The sequence below is a fragment of the Pelmatolapia mariae genome, linkage group LG4 (genome assembly GCF_036321145.2).
Source record: "Pelmatolapia mariae isolate MD_Pm_ZW linkage group LG4, Pm_UMD_F_2, whole genome shotgun sequence".
NCBI lineage: Eukaryota > Metazoa > Chordata > Actinopteri > Cichliformes > Cichlidae > Pelmatolapia > Pelmatolapia mariae.
Genome location: NC_086230.1, coordinates 35,036,351 through 35,046,106, shown reverse-complemented (window position 1 = coordinate 35,046,106; position 9,756 = coordinate 35,036,351). Strand labels below are relative to the sequence as shown.

Sequence of the window (9,756 nt, the reverse complement as noted above, 5' to 3'; positions counted from 1 at the left end):
TTGAGGTAAAAAACATGCAAGTCCTGTTTTATTTTAATACCTGCACTGACTCATGCCAATAATGTTACTTAGAAAGACTAAAAGTAAGACAAACTTTAATTGAATTGAAAGCCTTTATTGTCATTATACATAGTATGATGAGATTAGAAACAGCGCTATAAAAGTGCACAAATGCTTTAGCACATTATAAAAACTATACAATAATTTAACTATGCACTTAATATAAATATAAATACACAGTACAGTACTTGATGACAGAGACAGACAGGCAGAGAACTGATGATATTTCAGTGCAGATTACTTGTGTGCAAGCAAGGGCATAGATTTGGTTTTGGCGTTGGTGGGGACGGATGATTCAACCACCGAACCCTGCCCTGTTTCTTTTTTTTTCCTTTTTGTTTTTGCTTCTTGATAAAAAAGGAGAAATATACTTGCCTACATATGCTATTCTACATGCTTTTAAACCATTTAAAATTACAATTCATAGTTTTATATGTGAATTATATAATGTTAAATTACTATTAAATAAATGTCTAAGTATTTTAGAGTTTAGTTTACTTCAGCCATATTCCATATAAATCAGGTATCATACAAAAATAAAAATAGCTTCAAATACAGTCATGACAATAAAAGAATATGACTTTAAGGACTTAACAACATTACTTCAGTTATAGTCCACCAACATCTCTGATACATTAGCACTAAGGGAACACTCAGTGACCTGGTGGTTTTTGTCCATAAAACTACTCATCTAAGATTACCACAAAGTAAAAGATCTCTCAGCAAAATGATGCAACATTTTAGGCACTATTGCTCCTATCAAACCAGTGAGCTGGGATTTTTTACTCTAAACGTGAACTACTGTTACAGCAACAGACATGGACTACTGGTGCCCCACACAACAACTCAATGTCCTCTATGTGAAGCAGCCAAACACATACCTTCTCCTCTCGTTAATCTATAGCACCACATCATCAGTCAGTCACCTGTGACCTCGCCTCTTCACCTCTGTCTGAGCTACAACATGGCAGAGCTGCCTCTGTCACCTGATAAATGACAGTGAGACATTCCAAATACATGCAGTCACATGTGCTTCAAATACAGTAATGATCCACCAACTCATCATCCAATTTCACCTGTGATCTTGTGTCACCATCACTCTCTGAGCTTTGTGTTGGTTCTTCTGTCAGCTGACAAATAGGACATACATGACAATAAGAATAAAATGTGGAGCTGCTTCAGTGTTTCTGTCAGTTTGTGCAGATCTTGACTCATCAGTAATGTTTGTAGGGTGAGTGCATTTTTAAACAATTTGTGCAAACTGCACTACAAGGTGGAATATTTGCAAAATCATGACTACCTCGTGATATTTTGTCTCAAAAATTAACCCTATGAATATGTCAGTGCCATTAGGATGAAATTATTGTGTCACCAACATTTTAACGTTAGACATATAATTTTAACAGCCTCTGTAAACTAATATCCTGGCTTGCTCGAGGCTCCGTTTTCTCTGACAGTTTCAATCAAAATTAGAAATGCTGCTCTGAGACTGAGAGAACTAACAGTGCTGCCTGTTGTGCAGTTAGTTTCCAAAACACGTTATTTATGGTTACATACAATTTTAGACTGATGTGGGCCAAAGCCGAGCATAGCCTGTAACGTTATTATGACGAACACATTTTATGAGTGAACTTGACTTTAAGTGACTTACAGTAGAGCAGGGCGATATGATCAAAAATATTTATCACAATATACATTTGAAAATTTGCGATAACGATATAACTGACGATATAATTGACACTAGAAAAAATACTTTACAACTCCACAACTTTATTAGTGCAAAAACCCCCCAAAAACATCAATGTATTTTCACTTAAACAAGCAGCTGTTTTTTATGTGCATTAAAGTTATATAAAAATGTAACAGTGCAAATGCAAATTCCTGCTGACAGTTTAACCAAAAGGCATTTCCAGTGGAAACTGGCCGACATATCCTCAGCATAACCATGTATAATATCCACAAACTTAAAAAGAGGTTATACACACACAATACGGTAATATTATGTTGAAGCACAGCACGTATCACTCCGCGAGGCTCCTGCCTACGATAGCCGTAATGCTCCAACAAAGTCGTACTAAAACATTTGACAGATTTTCGAGCGCCGTGTAGCACATAAAATCGTTTCGAGGTCAGTAAACACAACCAGAATTCATACATAAGGCACACGGGATTATAAGGGGCACTGTCGGTTTTCAGAAAAATCAAAGGATTGATTTTAAGTGTGCTGTATTTTCCAAAAAACACGGTAATAACGACGGCCCGCTAGCATGCTCTACCAAAAATAGTGCTTTGTTGTGTATCTGACGGACGAAAGCTAAACCAGTTCCACACCACTGAAGTTGCAGCATTTTTACAAACCAGTTCTGGTTCATCTGTTTCGTTCAACGATCCGCTTTCGCCCTTCTCATTATCCGTCGCCGCCATGCTTTTTCAAGGCACTGCGCATGCGCGTTTTACCCATATTATATCGCCATATTTCATTTTCTTATCGTTGCCCAACATAATACCGGTGTTACCGTGAACGGTATGATATGGCCCAGCCCTAACTTACAGGTTTCTTTGAAAAATACTTTCTTATATCCAGGTTCTTCCTTTTTGCTGCCGTCCCCCTCTCCTCCTCGCAGCGCAGGCTTGCCGCTGCTAAAACTAAACAGAGCGCCCTGAAAGGCACAGCCAATCACATTGGCCATATTTGTCACATGAGGTAGGACTCCAGTAGAGAACGTAATTGAACTCTTTCTGCACCGCTGGGTGAATGAGACGTTGACAGATCGTTTTTTTTTCTTTCTATCGGTTTTGTTTTTCTTTACTCGAAGAGATCAAATTATTGGTGGTGACACGTCCCTTCCGTCCATGCCAAATCTACGCCCTTGTGTGCAAGTTTGAGTTGAGTATGGTGATAGCTTTGGGGAAGAAGCCTTCCCCGAGTCTGTTTGTTCTGGCCTGAATGGATTTGAAGCGCCTGCCAGAGGGCAGTAGGTTGAAAAGATGGTAGCCGGGGGGTAGTGTCCTTTGAGATGTTTCTGGCCCTGCTGAGACAACGGGAGTTGTAGACAGCAGACAAGGAGGGGAGGGGGCAGCCGATGATTTTTTGTGCTGTGAACTGAACCAAACCGAAACAAGAAAATGTGCTCTGGAAACTAAAGCAAATTACAAACTCAAAATGAAATAAAAATAAAAAATCATTTGAGAGTATAAAACTATGATAATTTTGAGAGCAGCTAAGACGAGGGTGGAGAGTGGAAAGGCGACTGGTCCAGATGAGATCCACCGTTCTGCCATGAACTCCAGTGAATATGATGTCGGCCCACCGTGTTCAGCTGTACGCCTCCTGGAAGGATTTCCTCAGGTTCAGGAGTGTTTATGGGGAGTGTTGATCATTCTTCCAGAAGCACATTTGTGAGGTCACACTGATGTTGGAGGAGAAGGCCTGGCTCACAGTCTCCGCTCTGATTGGTCCCAAAGGTGTTGGATCAGGCTGAGGTCAGGACTCTGCGCAGGCCGGTCCGGTCCTCCCACACCAAACCGGCTCGTCCATGTCTTTGTGGACTTTTCTTTGTGCACTGGTGTGCAGCCATCCCCACACTGTTCCCACATACTGGGAACATGAAGGTGTCCACAGTGTCTCGGTCTGCTGAAGCACGAAGACTCCAGAAGAACACCCCACACCATAACCCCCCTCTACCAAACTTTACACAGTGCAGTCAGACAAGTACCGTTGTCCTGGCAACCGCCAGACTCGTCCATCAGATCGCCAGATGGAGAAGCGTGATTGGTCAGTCCGGCGAACACGCCGCAATTGTTCTAGAGTCCAGTAGTGGCGTGGTTTACACCACTGCATTAAACACTTGATGATGCAATGCTTGTATGCAGCTGGTCGCCATGGAAACCCATTCCAAAAAGCTCTCTACGCACTGTTGTTGAGCTCAGCTGAAGGCCACGTGAGGTTTGGAGGTCTGTAGTAACGTACTCTGCAGAGTCAGCGACCTTTGTGCACTCTTCGCCTCGCATCCTCATACCACGGTCGACCACTTCATAGCTGAGCTGCTGGCGTTCCCAGTTCCCAGTTGTTTCCAGTTTGTTATAATTCCATTAACAGCTGACTGTGGAATGTTAAGTTGTGAAGAAATTCTACAGCTGGACCTGTTGCACAGGAGGCATCCTATGATAGCGCCACGACGGAGTTCCCTGAGCTCCTGAGAGCGAGCCATGCTTCTACACATTCTTTCTGCATGCCTAACTGCTGACTTTAAACACCTGCGGTCATGGAGGTCATGGAGGTGACTGGGACACCTGAATTTAATGATTTGGATGGGCGAGTGAATACTTTTGGCAGTACAGTGTACCTTTGCGGGTGTGGAGAAGTCTAGGAGAGAGGATGACGCTGGTGAGCCACACCACCAACATGTGCAACACAGATGTTGAAGCTAGGTTAAGAAGACAGGTGATGATCGTCGAGCAGCAGTGTGGCTTTATGCTGAGGAAGAGTTGTGACGTTAGACCTGATGGAGAAATGTAGATGAGAAGGAGCTTCTGTGTGTTTGTGGATCAGAGGAAGCAGATGATTGACGGTACTGCACGAGGAACCATGAAGGAGTATGTGAGGGTGGTGCAGCATACGTATGAGGACAGCGGTGAGGCGGTTGAAGGTGGAGGTGGGAGTACATCAGGGATCTGCTCTGAGCTCCTGCTTGTTTGCAGCACTGATCGACGGAATGGCTGATGAGGCCAGGCAGGCGACTCTGTGATCTGCAGGAGGAAGGAGGGAGGTTGAGACAGTCTGCATGTGTGCAGAGGAGGGAGGATGATGATTAAGCTGATGGCAGGAAGAGAAGAGGAAGAGCTCAGACAAACTTCGTGGATGCAGTGAAGGAGGACGTGCAGAGGAGGACGAGCCGCTGAGGAAAAGAAGAGTCTTGTCGCTTCTACACTACATCTCCCAGAATCCTCGGGGCTGGTGTTGGTGACGTCATATTCCCTCGCCCCGGTCCGCTCTTTCCCTCCTCTGTTTAAGTTTTGGTTCCTTTGCTTCTGTTTCGGTGTTTGTGCCGTGTTCGTTTTAAAGGAGCTCGGTGTGTTTGTGGGAGCGGCATGGGTCCCGTGGAGGTGAGGCTTACTCCGTTTATCTCACCGGAAACAGGAAATAGAGAAACCGGCTGATGTTTGAGAGTAAAGCGAGCTTCGTGCTGAACGATAGAAACGCCAACAAAGAAGTGAACGAGCTCGGATTACTTCCAGGTTTTCTCTGTTTTACAAACAAACAAACTCAAAACGAACCCCGTTAAAAATTCCACTGAATTTAAATTCGAGTCTTAAACTAACATTTAAAGAATTTAAATTTTAGTCGCTTTTTAAAAAGTTTCACGTTGAGGTGAATGTGATGTGCGATAGATTTACTGACCGGAAGTGATCAGTATTAATGTCAACCTTTGTTCCGAGTCATCTGTTTATAGATACATGCACGTTTATTCACAAACTGTTTATTTAAAGCTGATCGGAATGTTTACACTCAGGTGAATAAAGGTGACGTCACATGACTGAATGTCCTGCAGCACGTGGTAACTTTAAGTGTCCCAGATGTCCCTGCACAGGTGTGGCCGTTCACCTGTGTTGTGGCGCTTGGACTAACGCACCTGTCTGTGTCTGCAGCTGCTGCACATGTCCGTGTTCTCTCAGAGTTTCTCTCCCTGCGGTCGCTTCCTGGCAGCTGGAAACAACTACGGCGAGATCGCAGTGTTCAGGTGAGTCAAACGCACCTGGTTCCACTCGCCTGCGCTCACTCGCACTGAAGGGCCACACCTCTCATTTGTCACTGCTGTTTTTTTTCAGTTTGTCTGCAGCTCTGAGTCCAGACGCCACCACGCTCAACCAGAAACCTGTTCTGACCTTCACAGGTGAGTGTTCGGGCCAAAGGTCACCCTAAACCCACCAAGCCTCTGCAGTATGGCGAGGGCGTCACAGGCGTGCCTGCTGGTGTTTTACACCTGCAGACTCGAACAGTGGCATAAAAAATAACAACGTGATTAGAACCCAGGACGTCTGAGCTCACTCACATGAAAACACACTCACCTTTCCAGCCTTTTGTTTGTTGATAGATCCAAACATTTGTCTGTTTCCTGCACACGGGCGCTAAACGTCCCGTCACACTGGATGCTCTTGTGAGGCGCTAAAGCGTCAGTGTGTTTGGTGACAAACATCTGCGTCATGTTGAAAAAACGCTGGAAATAAAGAATCAGTGAAAGCGTGAAGGTTCCAGCTGATTTTAAACCAAAACTCTGGATTTAGCCTGTGCCTGACCAGGTGATGGCTTCAGCATCGGTTACCATGGTGATTTGGACAGGTAGAAAGAGAAACCTTTGAGTCTAAGCTCGACGCAGCTCACTAACAGTAATCTGACCTCTGTGATCCACTGTGAGGTAAAAATATGGCACACTGCAGAAATAATGCTGTAGTTCCTGTTTGCACCACCAGGTGGAGTTCCAGGTGTGTTTGTGAGTCAATATTTTTGAGGCTCATTTTATTGTGATTTTTTATTTGCAGCTCTGTGGGGAGTTATGGTTTCATTGGGACTTTAGTGGCCGTTTATTGTGTCCGTGTTGATTTTGGACACACTGTCCTCACAGATTCCTTTTTGGTCTTTTTGTCCTGCAGCTCATGAGGGGCCGGTCTTTTCCCTTCTGTCCACTGACTGCCACCTGCTGAGCGCGGGAAATGGCGAGATCAGCGCCTGGAGCTGGAGCGAGCTCACCAAGAAGGTAACCTGGAACGTCTTCAGGGACACATAGATGGAGAGGAAAAACGAGTTTGCCTGATTTTTGTGTCTCTGCTTCCTCAGAACGTCAAACCTCTGTGGACCCGAAGACCGAACTACAAGTGAGAACCAGTCTTCCTCCTGTCTGCTTCCTGTCTGCTTCCTCACTCACGCATCTGCTGTCTCCTTACAGATCCAGCCTGGAGATCCCAGAGATCAACTCCATGACCATTAACCCCAGAGTGAGTACACCTCCACCTCTCTGCTCTGCTTTTCTTCATCGCGTTAAAGCTGGAACAGAAAACACTCGAACCTGAAATAAAACACAAACCTGTGACAGTATGAAGAATATCCTCCTCATCATCCTCGTCGTCAGAGCCACCGATTTACTAAACCCCTTTGTTTTTGTATGTTTTATTGAGGTCCTTTTATTATTCTGACTTCTTTTTACTTTTCACTCTGTTTTAAGTTTGAATGTTGTTTAATTTTTTGTGTTTAGAAGGGATGGAGCGTGCAGTTGGGGGCTAGTTCCATTTTTGGGCCTTTTCTCTGATGATAATGAGGATAGTTGTCTTTCTGTCGGACGTGTCGCTCCGATGTGTAATGAGGAGTTGTGTTTGTGTGTCAGGATAACAGCCTGGTGGTTGGAGGAGGCGATAACAACATCCATGTCATGGACCTGGAAAACGGTGTGTTCAAGGTGAGTGGGGAACAAAGTTGACTCCATGTTTTATGTTATAACCGCTGAGGTATTTTTCCCCCTTACAGCATGTCGCTGTCATCCGTGTCTGTGTGTGTGTGTGTGTGTGTGTGTGTGTGTGTGTGTGTGTGTGTGTGTGTGTGTGTGTGTGTGTAAATGATGACTTCTGCTGTTAACGTGTGAGTCCGTGGGGAACGACTCACTGCTGGAGCCTCTGCTGGATGTCAGAGGAACTGCAGTTTTTATACCTGGACGTCCGTGTGTGCACTGAACTGTTTCACACCTGTTCAATCTGATTTTCATGGCAGCGTCTGTTGGGGGAGTTCTGTGTTTCCATGGTGACAGGTTTGTGTTTTGTCTTCAGACGGTCCTTCAGGGTCACTCGGACTACGTCCACTGCGTGACTGTAAGAGAGAGGGAGGCGGAGATCCTGTCGGGGGGAGAGGACGGAGCAGTGAGGGTGTGGGGTGAGTTCACAGGAAACATGGGGCTGTCAGGAGGATGATGATGGTGAAGATGTGGGGGAAGATGGTGGTGAGGAGTAGGGGTGGGTGGTATAAACAATATACGGTAGAAACGATATGAATTTGGCCAACGTGGGGTTTTGACTATACCGCTCTACCATGATAGCCCATGTTGATGATGTCATCAAGCTGCGCCTATATATCGTTACCGCACATGCTTCAAATTATACCGCAATATGGATTTTAGGCCATATCACCCAGCCCTAGTGAGGAGGATGATGATGATGATGATGGTGAGGATGATGAGGATGATAATGTTGGTGATATTAGTGACGATGAGGATTATGGTGATGGAGGTAATGATGAAGGTGATGTGTTGCTGTTGCAGACAGCAGGACGGGTCAGTGCGTTCACTGCATCGAGGTCTACAAGTACGAGGTGAGTGCCAGAAAGCGTCGCAGACTTCCTGTGATGATGTCATTTCCTGTTTATCTGAGGATAAACAGAGGTGTGTGTGTGTGTGTGTGTTTCAGGTGTGTGCGCGTCCTCAGTACGGTAAATGGATCAGCTGCGTGACCACCGACTCCGACTGGATGGTGAGAAAACGTTTCCTTGCATCGCTGTGACTCCTCCCCCTCCTTCCATCAAAGTTCACTTTGATGAAAATGATGTCATCTTTGATCTTTGATCACAGCTTTAACCGTTAAAACCTCTAAAGATGAAAGTCTTCCTTATTTTTGAGTCAGACTCTGACTTTAGTCTGTGAGGAGTCGTGTTGCTGCTGTGTTAGAAACAGGTGATGGACTCCAGGTGAGTTCAGGTGATGTTAAACTGCGAGATGAAACGTTCTCCTTCGTTCTTGTTCTGAGGTTTGTTGTTTTACAGATGTTTCCTTTGATTCCAGATGTGCAAGATTCTGAACATGTCTGACTTCCTGTTCCCACAGCTGTGCGGCGGCGGACCGTCTCTGTCTCTGTGGCACCTCCGCTCGCTGTCACCGACCTCCATCTTTAACCTGAGCGGGTGCCAACGACAGGCCACCTTCCACCAGGACTTGGTGAGGAAGACGCTTCAGTCAGTGTTTGTCCATCTGTGCTGGTGCTCGCTCTGGTTCACTTCCTGTGATGCAATTCCTGTAGATCCTAACGGTGGGTGAAGGTGCGTTCGTGTCGCACTGCCTGCTGAGCGGCGAGGTCAAAGCTCAGATTCCCTGCACGCCACAGAGCCTGAACACGCTGCAGCTCAACAACAACAGCACCGAGCACCGGGTGAGACCCTGAATGCAGCACGCACATCGTCACGCAAACACGGAGGTCACATGACACGACAGGTTCATGAGTGAAGTTTAACGCGTTTCACAGATCGCTGGTTCAAAATCCGATTTCAAAAGTCCACATATCAGACCTGAGCCATGATAAACTGAGCGTGTGCAAACACGGCGGGACAGTACAATGTGGCTCAGTGCTGATTGGTTAAAGCTGGAGAAGACAACCAGAACAACCAACAGATTAAAAGTAAAGTCAGCAAGGGGTGTGGCCAGAAGAGAGAGGATGTGAATGAAGACAGAGCAACGTCAGGTTTTTGTTTCCAGTGTGTTAGTGAACGTGTCGTGTGTGTTTCAGGTGCTGACGGTCGGCGGCGGCAGCGACCGTATCGACGTGTTCACCAACCTGTCCTACAGAGCCTTCTCCCTCAGATTCTGAACCTCCGAACTTCATGAGACCCCCCCCCCCCCCCCCACTGAACTGTCTGTTCACATTTTCCATATTTTTATTCATTTC

At 45.6% G+C, this 9,756-nt stretch overlaps 1 protein-coding gene across 1 annotated transcript; it reads left to right on the top strand.

Moving 5' to 3' along the window:
• The first annotated feature begins 4,681 nt into the window (after positions 1 to 4,681).
• thoc6 (THO complex 6) lies at positions 4,682 to 9,707 on the top strand. The gene is made up of 13 exons (XM_063472573.1): positions 4,682 to 5,166; positions 5,710 to 5,801; positions 5,890 to 5,954; positions 6,712 to 6,815; positions 6,896 to 6,933; positions 7,005 to 7,053; positions 7,440 to 7,511; positions 7,876 to 7,978; positions 8,364 to 8,413; positions 8,509 to 8,571; positions 8,922 to 9,032; positions 9,115 to 9,243; positions 9,598 to 9,707. The coding sequence occupies exons 1-13, from the start codon at positions 5,152 to 5,154 to the stop codon at positions 9,676 to 9,678; spliced, it is 972 nt and encodes a 323-aa protein (XP_063328643.1). The 5' UTR covers positions 4,682 to 5,151; the 3' UTR covers positions 9,679 to 9,707.
• Positions 9,708 to 9,756: the final 49 nt, after the last annotated feature.